This window comes from Mytilus trossulus, chromosome 10, assembly GCF_036588685.1.
Source record: "Mytilus trossulus isolate FHL-02 chromosome 10, PNRI_Mtr1.1.1.hap1, whole genome shotgun sequence".
In the NCBI taxonomy this organism is placed as follows: domain Eukaryota; kingdom Metazoa; phylum Mollusca; class Bivalvia; order Mytilida; family Mytilidae; genus Mytilus; species Mytilus trossulus.
This window is the reverse complement of record NC_086382.1, coordinates 5,545,667-5,564,070: the sequence shown is the minus strand read 5'-3', so window position 1 is coordinate 5,564,070 and position 18,404 is coordinate 5,545,667. Positions and strand designations below refer to the sequence as shown.

Sequence of the window (18,404 nt, the reverse complement as noted above, 5' to 3'; positions counted from 1 at the left end):
AAAGATAACACGGATTACACTGTAAGACCAAAATACTGCACACGACTCTGTTATTTACTGTCCAAGAATTTAAAAAGTATCACACAAGAGAGACACTGTATACCACACGAGATCAATTATGCACTGCACTGGACGAGATCAGTAATTTAATTTTCCGGACGATATAAGTTATCCTCTGTGCTTCGTTAGATAATTATAGCCCCTTACTTCTATATTAATGACTAAGATCTGAAACCTTACGGCAAACTATCTGAGGCCAGCCAATTGTTTAAGACCGTATAAATTTGCCCTATACTAATTTTTATTTTTTACTTTTGATCAACTTGAAGTTTACTTAATATAATATATATTCAACGATCTGTATAATCAATTTTGTCCAAACTATTTGTTTCATATTCAAATGATGAGATGTGGGTAGGTAGCAGGGTCCTCTGAATTTGAGCTCTCAATGCTTGTGATACACTCGAACGAAACCATTTTTGTTAGTGATTACCATTAATTTGGAAGTTTTATCAAAATCTAAGGAGTAGGGAAAGTCTAAGTTGCTTAGAATTTCTCTGCCTGTTTTTCCATCAGGTGAGATTGCAAAGCAGTTTTTTGAACTTTCACCTACTGCTAATACAAAACCATTTTCGTCAACGGCCACATCTTTTGGAGTTTGCAATTTCGAATCCTGAAAGTGCCATATAAGATCGCCATCTTTGTTAAAGCATAATACTTTATGGCTGGACGAACTTGAAGAAAATATGTTATCCTCCCCTGCACAACAATGTGTCTGGCCAATTGCCTTTAACTTTGCTTTAACTGTCCCAAAAATAGTAGTCAGTAAGAAAAATCCCGATATTCTAATAGCCAGTGTGTCATTTAGAAAACTTATACCGTAACATGGATCAACTGTCGAGAACGTCGACAATGTTTTACCAGTAACCAGTTCAACAACTGCGACCATACTAGACGACTGACATGTCACACCAACATTTGAATTATTAATGTACGTAACAGCCCGAGGTGAAAACGATAAATCTATTTCTCGTTGAAAATTACTGACACTGTCACATGTAATTAATCGATTGTTACGGTCATCAGCAAATACCAGCAATCCTTCTGGCAGTATGGTACAGCCTAATATGTTGATACCGTTATCCCCTTGTGGTAACTGAAAACTTGCAAATTCAGAAAATTTGATATTCGATAACTCATTAACAGATGGTAGTAAAAGTTGTGCTTGTTCCTTCTTTCGCACTTCAAATTCTAAATCATTATGTTTTCTTGACTGTGAAATTTCACCTAACAATTTGCTGCTTTCTGTTATGGCAGTCACAGTAGGTGGTACATCAAGGACGATATCAACTTCACACATTGCTGCATTCGTTGTAAGTGTTTCAAAATAAGAAAGTTCTTCTTCTACTTTGAGTTCTAACGGTTTAAGTCCTAAAAAGACTTGAAGATCAGTTGCGAAACTAATAGCAGTTTTCAGTTCCTCCTGCAGAGTACTTATGTGGCTTTTGTGGACTTCTAATTCCTGCACAAGAATATCCAAATCAGAATCAAGTTGTTCTACGTCCGATGCTAGCGTATCTCTTAAACTTTGTTCCATTTCGTCCAATTCGGCATTAAATAGTTCACGTAAACGTTTAATATCATCCATAAATGCTACTTTCTGTGCATTTATTCGAGTTTTGTTTTCCTGTCTGTTTTTGATTAAAGAATCCAAATTCAGCATTAGACACTTCAAATCGTTTTCAATATCTTCTAGCGCTGGTGACGTTTTTACATTTTTTACAGCATCTTGTATTATGTCGAGCTTTTCACATTTGAAAATGTGATTCCTTTAAACATACATTACAACAACACTGGCGATGTTTACAACAATACAATTCACATTTCTGGTCATGGTCCGTGCAGTAGATACTGGTGTTCTTGATATACGACGGTAATTTGTCATATTCAGTGAACAATATAGGTTTGTGGAATTTCGCAAGTTTTAAAGAATCGTGATAATCCACACATTCCAAACAAAATGCTTCGTCGCAATCTGGACACCACGTGACAGCAGCAGTTGCACGGTGACGATGTTCACAATTATCACAAAATCTACCTGATGATGATTCCATGAGGAATTTTATGCTGAAATTATCAAAAGCAAAAATTAAGTTTTAAAGGTCACCAAGCAAATACACGAATAATTTAGTCGTTATATACCGTGGATCCACGATGGCTACATTAATATAGAAGATAATCGATTACAAAGAAACAAGAGGCACCAAAGACCCCAGAATTGCTCACCAGCATTTTTTTTTAGAAGAAACTGCATCAATGATTATTTTGCTGTTAAATGTATATGAATATGTGTTAAGCATGTCATTTAAACTTTCTCTCTGTGTATCACAGTTTTTACCAAAAAAGAGGTTACAATCATCTTCAAATGGCTTTAGTCTTAAAAGGGGCACTAGCTACGAGATATATATAAAAAAAAAATATATTTATTTTGTTCAATCATTAATTGAAGAGAAATATTGAAATAAATCGCCTTTGGCAGCCGGTATGGTACAATATTAGGTCAATATACGGTAAGAAACATTGATGAATCAGATGAATTATTCACTTGCTAGTGAATAATTCGACCTCATTGGATTAGTATTCATGTGAACTTCAATTTAACCCTTACGTTAGAAATGGATAACACATGAATGGTGTGTGTTCAGTATTTTAAAAGGAAAGAATATCAACATTAAAAAATGAAACAAAGGTGAATATTATCATTTGTTTGAGCGATTTGATTCACACAAAAAAATCATTCTTGTACAGGTAACAACAATAATAAACATATATTTTTAATCTATAAAATGAAATTAAACAGACATTAAAAAAATCCAATTGCACGAGTTCCTATCTATTTATATTTATGTTTATATTGCTTATATGACTATCAGATACATTCGGAAGTCAACGCAGTAGTTAACTAGATGGTGTCAAGACAAAAATACACATTTAGATAAGCTACATATTATCGATCCGATGCACAGGCACTTGGTATCCCAAAAAAATCCTATATATACCTTAATATGTAACGCTTGCATTTAAGTAAAAATGTGAGGTGGTGTCGATGTTCCGTTATATGCCGCTTTCTACGATGTCAACCCCACTAAAACTTGTTATATCGCAAATCTAAATTTAGTTATCTTTACAATGGTGTATAACATGTCTACATTTGTAGCAATCCTACCCAAGTATGTCAATCGTAATAATTTTGCCAACTATTATAAACAAGAGGCTGCCACAACGACAGCAAACCGGATTTATCAACATTTATTGTGTCCTGGCAATATCACAAGAACCATAACTGATGAACGGTGAAAGTGAAAATCGTCAATATCAAATTTGACCTCCATTTTGTCATCAGTATCAAAATATTAAAATTTGAAAAGCTTAGGTTGAATGGTTCATGAGTAAATGCAACAACATGAATGGAAACGCAATTTTTCGATCTTTCAAGAACCATTATTCCTGAACGGTAAAAGTCAAAATCGGCATTATTGAACATGTATTGACCTCCATTTTGTGATCAGTAACAACATATTAAAATTTGAAAAGCTTAGGTTGAATGGTTCATGAGTAAATGCAACAACATGAATGGGAACGCAATTTTTCGATCTTTCAAGAACCATTATTCCTGAACGGTAAAAGTCAAAATCGGCATTATTGAACATGTATTGACCTCCATTTTGTGATCAGTAACAACATATTAAAATTTGAAAAGCTTTGGTTGACCAGTTCATGAGTAAATACACGGACACGACTGAAAACGCCATTTTTCAATCTTTAAAGAACAATAACTCCTGAACGGTAAAAGTCGAAATCGTCATTATTGAACTTGACATTCATTTTGTTGTCAGTAACAACATATTACAATTTTAAAAGCTTTGGAAGAACGGTTCATGAGTAAATGCACGGACAACATTTGGTTGTCGCCCGACCGCCCGCCGTATATACCCAAATCAATAACCGACATTTTTGTCACAAAAATCCGGTTAAAAATTATATTCTATATTCCTCTACTTAGCTAGATGTGGAAGATACTTTACAGTACTTTAACAATATAAAAAATGTCCAAAATTAAGTGATAGTGAGAGTATACGATACACTTTCTTTAAATAATTATCGTCCAATAACTCTGTTAAATTATGATGTAAAATTGTTGGCTTATGCTCTTGCTCAAAGATTAAAACAAGTATTACCAAAAATAATTCATACTGACCAAAAAGGTTATTTATAAAAAATAGATACATAGGCTTCAATATAAGGCAAATACAAGATATTATTGATTACTCAGAGAACTTTAAAGAAGTTGGAGCTATATTTTTTTTTGAATTCTCAAAGGCATTTAACTCCCTTGAATGGAACTGTATGTCAGAAACCTTGGTAAAATTTGGCTTTAAAATAGTTTGATAAGATAGATTAAAACAATGTACATAGTGATAAAAGTTTGTATACTTAACAATGGTTGGGTTTCCAGCAGTTTAACATTTTTCGTGGATTTCGACAAGGATGACCAATTACTTCTTTAGACTTCGGATTGGTGGTTGGAGTTAAACTGCAATTAAACTAAGAGAAGATAATAATCTCAAAGGGTTAGAGGTGAAACTAGATGGCAGATATTGCTCACTAAAAAATATGTCAACTTGCAGATGATCCAACACTATTTCTAAAATCACCAGAAGATGTAAGTTTAGCAATGAATATAATTGAAACTTTTGGAAGTTTATCAGGATTACAACTAAACAGAAATAAAACAGAGGGATTTCGGTTGGGATATCATCATTTTTAACCATATATCATAGTCAGTTAGTTTTTGATTTTGCACTCCCACACCATAATTCAGGTCAAATGCCTGTCTCTATTTAAGTTAATGAAATTTAACGATCATGGTATTAAACACAATTTCAATAGTGATAATGCTGTTCTTGTTGGTCACATTATATTCAACTTGGCTAGCTAGCATTCCATTTATTGAAATTTGTGTCAGATTAAAACAATGATTTAGACCTGTAGGAATGGATCTTTTATTTAAATATGGAGCCGTAGTATGGGATCCCTACTCGGTAAAAAGAAAAAGATTGAAAGGATACAACGTTAAGCGGCAAAATCTATCACCAGAGATTACATGTCAAGAGAAGATTGACTGGATACGTCTCTAAAATGCTTGCTGAACTGGAACTACAGCAAGATCTCCAAATAAGACGAGCAAGGCGTTGAAGCCATGAGTTAATAGTTATGTAAAAATGAGTTGAGGGGCTGATTCCCGCTATTGAAGCATACTGTCATTCTATAATAGTACTGGCCTTGTTATTGGTCCATGTCTTGGTGTATTGGTCGGAGGCGAAGCCAAAGGTCAATTCTGATGGTCGAGGACAAATAATAAGGTCAATACAGAAATACACACAATAGTATCTTTATTAATTAACTACAGTGTTACACCATTTTTTTTAAATTTCATTTCACAAGAGATAAACATTTTAACCTTGAAGTGGAACTATCAATATCTCAGTTTCTTTTTATAAAATGCAATATCTAATGATTTGGTGCCGTTTCCATGTGTCTTCAGCCTTTTCTCATCTGATATTTTTTTCTACCCTTTCCATTAACTTTTAAGTGTTACAACTTTAATTTAGACACAAATTGGAAAGGTATTGCCATTGCATGTGTAATGCAAATATCTTTAAAATGAATAATTTAAGAGTTGAAATTGATACAATTATTCATAAGCCAATTATTCATAAGCCAATTATTCATAAGAACGAAGATTTGCACAATTACAGAATGCATATGCCTGGTTCGGGATTCAGAATAAAAGACCGTTTACAAAACATGAGAAGCGAAAGTAAACAGTAACCAGATGCTCCGCAGGGCGTAGCTTTATACGACCGCAGAGGTTGAACCCTGAACAGTTGGGGCAAGTATGGACACAACATTCAATCTGGATTCCGCTCTAAATTTGGATTGTGATTAAATAGTTGACACAGCATAGGTTTCTGACACAGAATGAATGTATTCAAATGAACTTAAACATTTTTTCTCTTAGAGCAATTCACTATGCTGTTGAATATTAATCCTCTCAAAAAAATGTTTGAAGAAATTTTCTTTTTATTTATGAAATTTCAAATGAGAAAAAATGAACCCAATTTTTTAATCACATCCCCCTTTCCCTTATTCCAAAACTAATTACAATTAAAATATTCTAATGGAGTTTGCAACAATTACTACTCATTTAAATACATCATAAAATATTAAGATGTAAAAAAACTGCTTGTTATCACTGAATGGTAAAGATTATTTAAATTTATCAGTTGGTAGTAAAAAGTGAATATACATTGTATATTGAATATAACAAAGATTTAAGTTGATTCTGGACAAAGAAAGATAACTCCAATTAAAAAAAATTCTTGCAGATATTTCTTGCTTACTATACTGGACAAAGAAAGATAACTCTTAATTAAAAAAAAAATTGCTATTTCACAATATTGTGAAATTAGATATTTCTTGCCATTGCACAATACTGTGCAATTGAATAGACTTGCTATTGCACAATACTTAATTTAATAATATTAGATCCTGATTTGGACCAACTTGAAAACTGGGCCCATAATCAAAAATCTAAGTACATGTTTAGATTCAGCATATCAAAGAGGCACAAGAATTTAATTTTTGTTAAAATCAAACTTAGTTTAATTTTGGACCCTTTGCACTTTAATTTAGACCAATTTTAAAACTGGACCAAAAATTAAGAATCTACATACACAGTTAGATTTAGCATATCAAAGAACCCAAATTATTCAATTTTTGATGAAATCAAACAATGTTTAATTTTGGACCTCGATTTGGGCCAACTTGAAAACTGGGCCAATAATCAAAAATCTAAGTACATTTTTAGATTCAGCATATCAAAGAACTCCAAGGATTAAATTTTTGTTAAAATCAAACTAAGTTTAATTTTGGACCCTTTGGACCTTAATGTAGACCAATTTGAAACGGGACCAAAAATTAAGAATCTACATACACAGTTAGATTCGGCATATCAAAGGACCCCAATTATTCAATTTTGATGAAATCAAACAAAGTTTAATTTTGGACCCTTTGGGCCCTTTTTCCTTAACTGTTGGGACCAAAACTCCCAAAATCAATACCAACCTTCCTTTAATAGTCATAAACCTTGTGTTTAAATTTCATAGATTTCTATTTACTTATACTAACGCTATGGTGCGAAAACCAAGAAAAATGCTTATTTGGGTCCCTTTTTGGCCCCTAATTCCTAAACTGTTGGGACCGAAACTCTCAAAATCTATACCAACCTTCCTTTTGTGGTCATAAACATTGTGTTTAAATTTCATTGATTTCTATTTACTTTAACTAAAGTTATTGTGCGAAAACCAAGAATAATGCTTATTTGGGCCCTTTTTTGGCCCCTAATTCCTAAACTGTTGAAACCAAAACTCCCAAAATCAATCCCAACTCTTCTTTTGTGGTCATAAACCTTGTGTCAAAATTTCATAGATTTCTACTAACTTAAACTAAAGTTGTAGTGCGAAAACCAAGAAAATGCTTATTTGGGCCCTTTTTGGCCCCTAATTCCTAAAATGTTGGGACCAAAACTCCCAAAATCAATACCAGCCTTCCTTTTATGGTCATAAACCTTGTGTTAAAATTTCATAGATTTCTATTCACTTTTACTAAATTTAGAGTGCGAAAACTAAAAGTAGTCGGACGACGACGACGACGACGACGACGACGACGCCAACGTGATAGCAATATACGACGAAAATTTTTTCAAAATTTGCGGTCGTATAAAAATCAATTTGTACCATCGACATGATGAAATTATGAGGTCGTCAAGAAATAAACCTGTCCTAAGATCGGTTCTATATATATACTATTAGAATAGAAATTATAATCAAGTTACAAAAAATGTAGGACCGACTGACGACATGTCTCAGCATGCACAACGAGGCTACATGTATCTTATAATAAAGGATTATCTTAGCTAGGATGTCATAACCGCTGTTATAAGTATTGGCGTATAAGAAAAATACCAAATGAAAAAAATGAAATATTGTGTAACTTCAACCAATAACTTTAATATAAAAAATAATTATTAGTGTTTAATTAAAGTTTATAAATAATTTTGATCTAATAATTGTACATTTAAACTCTATGAAACAAAACATAAGTAAAAAAAATACTACGTTATATAATTTATTAGAATTGAACAAACTAATTGTAAATAGATAAAATTAAATATATATTTTGGGGAGCTGAATTCGAAGTGTCACGGTTTCATACATGTACTTATATGCTCAAAGTCAAATCTCGTGCATTTTTCATATAAATTTTGAGTACTTCAACAATTTTATTTTATTAAGTCAAATAGCATACGTGTTAATATGAGCAGGAGAAGAGATTCGAATTTTACTGATGCAGGGCCCAGTTTCATCCTAATTATAAACCAGATGCTCCGCAGGGCGCAGCTTTATACGACCGCAGAGGTTGAACCCTGAACGGTTGGGGCAAGTATGGACACAACATTCAAGCTGGATTCAGCTCTAAATTTGGATTGTGATTAAAAAGTTGACACAGCACAGGTTTCTGACACAGAATGAATGTGGTCTATTGAACTTAAAAATAATAATTTGCCTTTGAGCAATTCACTATGCTGTTGAATATTAATCCTCTCAAAAAAATGTTTGAAGAAATTTTCTTTTTATTTATGAAATCTAAAATGAAAAAAATTGACCCCCCAGTTTTTTTTTTCACATCCCTCTTTCCCTTATTTCAAAACTGATCTCATTTCAAATTTCTAATGAAGTTTGCAACAATAACTACTCATTTAAATACATCATAAAATATTAAAATGTAAAAAAAGTGCTTGTTATCACTGACAATGACTGAATGGTAAAGATTGTTTTAATCTATCAGTTGGTAGTAAAAGTGAATATACATTGTATATTGTATAAAACAATGATTTAAGTTGATTCAACTACTATTCTGGACAAAGAAAGATAACTCCAATTGAAATTCAATTGGAATTTCTTGCTATTGCACAATATTGTGCAATTAGATATTTCTTGCTATTGTGCAATACTGTGCAATTGAAAATATTTGCTATTGCACAATACTGTGCAATTGAAGATTTCTTGCTATTGCACAATGCTGTGCAATTGAAGATTTCTTGCTATTGCTGAATTTATAACTGTGCAATTGAAAATTTCTTGCTATTGCACAATACTTAATATAAATAATTTTGGATCCTGATTTGGACCAACTTGAAAACTGGGCCCATAATCAACCAGATGCTTCGCAGGGCGTAGCTTTATACGACCGCAGAGGTTGAACCCTGAACGGTTGGGGCAAGTATGGACACAACATTCAAGCTGGATTCAGCTCTAAATTTGGATTGTGATTAAATAGTTGACACAGCATAGGTTTCTGACACAGAATGAATGTGTTCTAATGAATTTATTTTTTTTGTTTTCTCTTAGAGCAATTCACTATGCTGTTCAATATTAATCCTCTCAAAAAATGTTTAAAGAAATTTTCTTTTTATTTATGAAATTTCAAATAAGAAAAATTGAACCCAATTTTTTTATCACATCCCCCTTTCCCTTATTCCAAAACTAATCTCAATTAAAATATTCTAATGGAGTTTGCAACAATAACTACTCATTTAAATACATCATAAAATATTAAGATGTAAAAAAACTGCTTGTTATCACTGAATAGTAAAGATTATTTAAATTTATCAGTTGGTAGTAAAAAGTGAATATACATTATATATTGTATATAACAAAGATTTAAGTTGATTCTGGACAAAGAAAGATAACTCCAATTAAAAAAAAATCTTGCAATAAGATATTTCTTGCTTACTATACTGGACAAAGAAAGATAACTCTTAATTAATTTTTTTTTTGCTATTTCACAATATTGTGAAATTAGATATTTCTTGCCATTGCACAATACTGTGCAATTGAAAAGACTTGCTATTCCACAATACTTAATATGATAATTTTAGATCCTGATTTGGACCAACTTGAAAACTGGGCCCATAATCAAAAATTTAAGTACATGTTTAGATTCAGCATATCAAAGAGGCCCAAGAATTTAATTTTTGTTAAAATCAAACTTAGTTTAATTTTGGACTCTTTGGACCTTAATGTAGGCCAATTTGAAAACGGGACAAAAAATGAAGAATCTACATACACAGTTAGATTTGGCATATCAAAGAACCCCATTTATTCAATTTTTAATGAAATCAAAAAAGTTTAATTTTGGACCCCGATTTAGGCCAACTTGAAAACTGGGCCAATAATAAAAAATCTAAGTTCATTTTTAGATTCAGCATATCAAAGAACCCCAAGGATTCAATTTTTGTTAAAATCAAACTAAGTTTAATTTTGGACCCTTTGGACCTTAATGTAGACCAATTCGAAAACGGGACCAAAAGTTAAGAATCTACATACACAGTTAGATTCGGCATATCAAAGAACCCCAATTATTCAATTTTGATGAAATCAAACAAAGTTTAATTTTGGACCCTTTGGGCCCCTTTTTCTTAAACTGTTGGGACCAAAACTCCCAAAATCAATACCAACTTTCCTTTTATGGTCATTAACCTTGTGTTTAAATTTCATAGATTTCTATTTACTTATACATGTTATACTAAAGTTATGGTGCGAAAACCAAGAAAAATGCTTATTTGGGTCCCTTTTTGGCCCCTAATTCCTAAACTGTTGGGACCTAAACTCCCAAAATCAATACCAATCTTCCTTTTGTGGTCATAAACATTATGTTCAAATTTCATTGATTTCTATTGACTTAAACTAAAGTAAATGTGCGAAAACCCAGAATAATGCTTATTTGGGCCCTTTTTTGGCCCCTAATTCCTAAACTGTTGAAACCAAAACTTCCAAAATCAATCCCAACCTTTCTTTTGTGGTCATCAACCTGGTGTCAAAATTTCATAGAATTCTATTAACTTAAACTAAAGTTAAAGTGCGAAAACCAAGAAAATGCTTATTTGGGCCCTTTTTGGCCCCTAATTCCTAAAATATTGGGACCAAAACTCCCAAAATCAATACCAACCTTCCTTTTATGGTCATAAACCTTGTGTTAAAATTTCAGAGATTTCTATTCACTTTTACTAAAGTTAGAGTGCGAAAACTAAAAGTATTCGGACGACGACGACGACGACGACGACGACGACGACGACGACGCCAACGTGATAGCAATATACGACGAAAATTTTTTCATAATTTGCGGTCGTATAAAAATCTAAGTACATGTTTAGATTCAGCATATCAAAGAGGCCCAAGAATTCAATTTTTGTTATAATCAAACTTAGTTTAATTTTGGGCCCTTTGGACTTTAATGTAGACCAATTTTAAAACAGGACCAAAAATTAAGAATCTACATACACAGTTAGATTTGGCATAGCAAAGAACCCCAATTATTCAATTTTTGATGAAATCAAACAAAGTTTAATTTTGGACCCCGATTTGGGCAAACTTGAAAACTGGGCCAATGATAAAAAATCTAAGTAATTTTTTTAGATTCAGCATATCAAAGAACCCCAAGGATTCATTTTTTGTTAAAATCAAACTAAGTTTAATTTTGGACCCTTTGGACCTTAATGTAATCCAATTTGAAAACGGGACCAAAAATTAAGAATCTACATACACAGTTAGATTCTGCATATCAAAGAACCCTAATTATTTATTTTTTTATGAAATCAAACAAAGTTTAATTTTGGACCCTTTGGGCCCTTTATTCCTAAACTGTTGGGACCAAAACTCCCAAAATCAATACCAACCTTCCTTTTATGGTCATTAACCTTTTGTTTAAATTTCATAGATTTCTATTAACTTAAACTAAAGTTATAGTGCGAAAACCAAGAAAATGCTTATTTGGGCCCTTTTTGGCCCCTAATTCCTAAATTGTTGGGACGAAAACTCCCAAAATCAATCCCAACCTTCCTTTTGTGGTCATAAACCTTGCGTTAAAATTTCATAAATTTCTATTCACTTTTACTTAAGTTAGAGTGCGAAAACTAAAAGTATTCGGACGATGACGACGACGACGACGACGCCAACGTGATAGCAATATACGACGAAATTTTTTTCAAATTTTGCGGTCGTATAAAAATCTAAGTACATGTTTGGATTCAACATATCAAAGAACCCTAAGAAGTCAATTTTTGTCAAAATCAAACTAAGTTTAATTTTGGACCCTTTGGACCTTAATGTAGACCAATTTGAAAACCGGACCAAAAAATAAGAATCTAAGTACACAGTTAGACTCGGCATATCAAAGAACCCCAATAATTCAATTTTTGATGAAATCAAACAAAGTTTAATTTTGGATCCTTTGGGCCCCTTATTCCAAAACTGTTGTTGGGTCAAACCTCCCAGAATCAAAACCAGCCTTCCTTTTGAGGTCATAAACCATAGATTTCTATTTATAAATACTAAAGTAATGGTGCGAAAACCAAGAAAAATGCTTATTTGGGTCCCTTTTTGGCCCCTAATTCCTAAACTGTTGGGACCTAAACTCCCAAAATCAATACCAACCTTCCTTTTGTGGTCATAAACATTGTGTTTAAATTTCATTGATTTCCATTTACTTAAACTAAAGTTACAGTGCGAAAAACAAGAAAATGCTTATTTGGGCCCTGTTTGGCCCCTAATTCCTAAAATGTAGGGATCAAAACTCCCAAAACCAATCCCAGCCTTCCTTTTGTGGTCATAAACCTTGTGTTAAAAATTTCATAGATTTCTATTCACTTTTACTAAAGTTAGAGTGCGAAAACTAAAAGTATTCGGACGACGACGACGACGACGACGCAGACGACGACGCCAACGTGATAGCAATATACGACGATTTTTTTTTCAAATTTTGCGGTCGTATAACAAGTATATATATGTGGTATGATTGCCATGCGACAACTCTCCACAAGAGACCGGAAATAAAATCACAATATGGTATTTGAATTAATTAAAACGCATGAAATAATAAATTTAAGAAAAAAACTTGATAGAAATTTGTGTTAAAAAAAATTGTGGGACTGTCAACAAAAGCAACTTATTTATCCAATACAAAAATTTGAAAACGATGGGAGCAAAATATCATATCTTAATTTTGTCTAATTTTTCATGGAAAAAAGTATGAGTTAATTCTGTGTTTAACCCTGTTTATTGCTTAAATTACCAATCTGATTAAAATTAAAAACCAATTCTTCAGAGAACAGTTGAAGGTCTTTCCACCTCGATAATAAGAATGAAATTGAAAAAAAAGATTTTGAAAAGGTCACTCCTTGTTGATGTAATTTGATACCACAAACTGATATAATAAAATAAGATTAATAGGTATATGCACAAGACTTAATTGTTTACTAATTGACAAGAAAGAATTAAATGCAAAGGGTCAAAATCTAGAACGTCAAGTTGACCTTTGACCTTGATCTCAATTTCAAGGTCATACGTCAGTGATCTCAAATCAAGAGACCCCAGGTCAATCACTTGTATGGTTGTGGAGAAATACCGATTTCAAATAGAAAAGGGGAGAAAACTCATATAAGGATTAACCAAAACACTTCGACTTAAATGGGTAGAATTGCCCCTAATTGTAAACAGTAATTTGGTAAACACATCATAGCATTAACTGTTACCATTTTTTTTGAATGACGATAATAAGCAAAATCCAAAAATTTTAACCATGACCTTGACCTTTGACCTTGACCTCAATTTCAAGGTTATGGGTCAGTGAACTCAAATTGGAAGGTCCAATGTCAATCACTTGTATGGTTGTGGAGAAAAAATGATTTCAAATACATAAGGGGAAAAAACTCCTATAAGGGTTAACCAAAACACTTCGACTGAATAGATTGAAGTTGCGCCTTATTGTAAACAGTCATTTTGGAAACATATCATATCATTAACTGTAAAAGTTTCTTTTAAATAACGATAACAAGCAAAATTCAAAATTTATAACATGACCTTGACCTTTGACCTTGACCTCAATTTCCTTCAAATAGACCAAGGACTTCATATTAAAAGCCTGTAGGCCTCTACGATTTATACCGTATGAATTTATCCATCATATCGTCAATCTTAAATTTTCAAAGGGAAACAACTCCCATAAGACTTTAGGACTTTAGTGTAGACCAATTTGAAAACGGGACCAAAAGTTAAGAATCTACATACACAGTTAGATTTGGCATATCAAAGAACCGCAATAAGTCAATTTTTGATGAAATCAAACAAAGTTTAATTTTGAACCCCGATATGAGCCAACTTGAAAACAGGGCCAATAATCAAAAATCTAAGTACATTTTTAGATTCAGCATATCAAAGAACCCCAAGGAAAGATTCATTTTTTGTTGAAATCAAACTAAAGTTTAATTTTGGACCCTTTGGACCTTAATTCAGACCAATTTGAAAACAGGACCAAAAATTAAGAATCTACATACACAGTTTGATTCGGCATATCAACAAAAGTACCCCAATTGTTCAATTTTTGATGAAATCAAACGAAGTTTAATTTTGGACCCCGATTTGGACCAACTTGAAAACTGGGCCAATAATAAAAAAATCGAAGTACATTTTTAGATTCAACATATCAAAGTACCCCCAGGATTCATTTTTTGTAAATACCAAACTAAGTTTAATTTTGGACCCTTTGGACCTTAATGTAGACCAATTTGAAAACGGGACCAAAATCTAAGACTCTACACTCACAGTTAGATTCAGCATATCAAAGAACCACAATTATTTAAGTTTAATTTGGGACCCTTTGGGCCCCTTATTCCTAAACAGTTGGGACCAAAACTCCCAAAATCAATCCCAACCTTCCTTTTATGGTACAAACCTTTTGTTTAAATTTCATAGATTTCTATTTACTTATATAATACTAAAGTTATGGTGCAAAAACCAAGAAAAATGCTTATTTGGGCCCCTTTTTGGCTCCTAATTACTACACCTGTTCGGACCGTAACTCCCGAAATCAATCCCAACCTTCCGTTTGTGGTCATAAACCTTGTCTATTTACTCATATTAAAGTTGTTTTGCGAAAACCAAGAAAACTGCTTATTTGGGCCCTTTTTTGGCCCCTTGTTCCTAAACCATTGGAACCAAAACTCCTACAATCATTATCCCAACCTTCCTTTTGTGGTCATAAACCTAATGTCAAAATTTCATAGATTTCTATTTACTGAAACTAAAGTTATAGTGCGAAAACCAAGAAAATGCTTATTTGGGTCCTTTTTGGCCCCTAATTCCTAAAATGTTGGGACCAAAACTCCCAAAATCAATACCAACCTTCCTTTTGTGGTCAGTAACCTTTTATTAAAATTTCATAGATTTCTATTCACTTTTACTAAAGTTAGAGTGCGAAAACTAAAAGTATTCGGACGACGACGACGACGCAGACGATGACGCCTACGTGATACCAATATACGACCAAAACATTTTAAATTTTTGCGGTCGTATTAATACAGAATAACCATACATTGTCTCGAAATATCAATGTTATTTGTACACGGCTTAGAAACAGGCAGAAAGCGAGTACCTGTTTCTAAGCCTTGTACAAATAACATTGATATTTCGATACAATGTATGTTTTTTCTATATTTACATTGTCTAAGATTCAATAAGTTTTCATGTGTTGCATATATCAGAACACCCCAATGATTGTTTTTGTACAACAGAAATCTATCTTCCGACCATGTTCGTTTCCAATGCCCGTGAATGGAAACTTCATCAATATCATGAGGCACAGCGGGGACGTGAGCTAGTCGAGTTCGTGTCATTGTGGAACGGACTCTGTGGAATTCAGGAATATGTTCTCGACCCCCGCCTCCTTGTGCCACATTTCTCGCAAAGTTTTTGTATACCCACTTTATTGGGATGCTTGGGTCATGTTAAATTGCACTACGCAAAGACTGTAATGTTGTATCGACTCCTTCGTGTGTATGGGGACCTTCTTGCAAAATAGTTATATTAGGTGCTTGGTCATCTCTTGCCTCCAACATCGCCTGTATATAGCATGAATCCTTTGTCGGTTTTTCTGGTATTTGAAACCGTTGTATATTAACACTTTTCCTCCGTGATTTCCAGCAGCCATTTTAGAGATGTAATGGTAAAGGGCAGCAGAGTCCTTTATATACCATCTTTTCATGGGAACTTTCAATTTACTCAAAGATGCCAATTTCAAAACAAAATTTCTATATAAGGAATAGGGGCCAATGCAGTGCCATATTTTGACACTTCCTGTGCTTGCATCATCAACATGGTAACGCGCATCACCGTTATTACACACGTGCAAAGTGAGAAATTCTTGAATAGCTTAAAATAGGTTGAAATATGAAAGAATATTTTCTTATAAAAAATAAATAAAAAAGGGGGAATCCGCGGCACACGTGTCTGCAATTGTAATCGCTTTTATGATAATTTAAGTATCAATATTCGTTTTTTTTTTAAACAAGTTATATCTTTAAAAAAAATAGCCGACGCATTTTTGATGTATTAAAGCAAGTATATGAAGTTAAAATCCAACCATTAATCTTTATCAGTTAATTTTTTATCATAGTTTAAAAATTGCACAATTGTACATAGGGCTAACGCCTGACAATTCTTAGTCCTATAATATAAGCCTTCTGGAATAGGTTCATATCGTCTTTATACGACGTTTTTTTTTTATCGGAATTTTTTTTTAACAATCAAAAGTCTAGTGGTTCAGAATTAATAGTAAAAAAGATCCGATTAAAAACGTCGAATGAAGACGATATGTACCTACGAAGGTTAATATAATAGGACTAGAGGATTCGGAACGTCGAATATACTAACTGTAAAGGTTTTTAAAATATAAAATGTACCCTGTGTTTAATAAGCATCTTTCTTTATTTAACGCTTCAACTAATTGGCGAATGTGGTGTAATTAAGCGACTTTCTCTTCCAAAACAAGTCGATCTTTCTTGGATACGGTCTTTCTTAGGGGCTAAGTAGTCCATATCGGGATACACCAAAGACCTGAAAGTGGACATGAAATGACCTGGGCCCGTATATGTGTCGATATATTAAAATTAAAATAACTTTTTAATTCTTCAATAAACGTATTTACAATTTTGGTATTAAGCTGTATCTTGCCTCCAAATGACCTTACATCACCTCCAAATAACCTTTTGACGTCAAGCAACAATCACTTTTTAGTTGTGACGTCATATGTTTTGAATTATGAAGTCAAAGTTTACGGGAACCTGTGTGATGTTATGTACTGGCGGACAAATTTGCATACAAGTGTAAATACGTCTATGGATTTCCTAAAAATTTTAGTTTAATGAAGGGACCATTTTCAGGTCTGTAGTGTAACCTATTTATATCATATCCGGTGTGATATATCGGACTATCGAACCGTCGGACAATAGAATCGTCGGACTATCGAACTGTCGGATTATCGAACCGTCGGACTATCGAACCGTCGGACTGTCGAACGGACCCCGCAATACAAGGTCTAATGTAAACTCGGTCAATACATAATAACTCGGCCAGATTTTTTTTCTGTATTGGCCGAGTTGACGCAAGTACTGGATTTCGGAACGTCTCTAGTTTTTAAATCGAAAGTAACGATAAGCAACAGTTGTTTGGAAGACGCAGTTTTTAATTAGTGATCTTAAACGGGGTCCGCTCGACAGTCCGACGTCTTCCAAACAACTGTTGCTTATCGTGACTTTCGATGTAAAAAGTAGAGACGTTCCGAAATCCAGTACTTGCGTCAACTCGGCCAATACAGAAAAAAAGTCTGGCCGAGTTTACAGTACACCTTGTATTGCATAGGCAGTTTTCGTCATATTATGGCTAAAACAGTGTATTTAATTAATAATAAAAGTGTATTAATGTGTTTCTAAATTATTCGATATACATTTCCATGTTTAGTGTGGCGTCCATTTACACTGCCTGAGCTAGTATAGTACATTATTGTTTAGAGGGCAGCTAAAGCCAGTCAATATTTGTGCTGCCTTGATTGGTGCCTGTTTTCTGCTCTTTGATCAAGTTGTCTTTTCACAAATACCGCGTTTCCATTATCAATATTCTACTTACATTTCTTCAAAACGTTTACCAGCGATACACAACTAACTTCCTTGTCCGTTGTGTGCAGTAGTTCAAAGTCAAGGTTATTTTTACAATCTTTAATATTGATTGTAGTAACTTTCGATTTACTTATATAACGAAACACATTTAAAGCACTGATAATCTATTGAAATAATACATGTTGATAGTTGTAGTTAGAATGCAGATTGAATCAAAACCGTGAGAAAGCTTCCTATTAACTCTTTAACTTTAACCAGATATAGAAAATATCTA

General features: G+C 33.1%; 1 protein-coding gene across 1 annotated transcript; it reads right to left on the bottom strand.

Moving 5' to 3' along the window:
* Window positions 1-261: 261 nt before the first annotated feature.
* Window positions 262-18,182, bottom strand: LOC134686001 (uncharacterized). The gene is made up of 2 exons (XM_063545706.1): window positions 18,141-18,182; window positions 262-2,127 (listed from the first exon to the last, which is right to left on the bottom strand). Exon 2 carries the CDS (start codon window positions 1,721-1,723, stop codon window positions 446-448), a length of 1,278 nt encoding a protein of 425 aa, XP_063401776.1. The 5' UTR covers window positions 1,724-2,127; window positions 18,141-18,182; the 3' UTR covers window positions 262-445.
* Between the last annotated feature and the right edge of the window lie 222 nt (window positions 18,183-18,404).

Coding starts and splice junctions, on each gene's coding strand:
- LOC134686001 (XM_063545706.1), bottom strand. CDS start 1,723: ATGCTGAATTTGGATTCTTTAATCAAAAACAGACAGGAAAACAAAACT.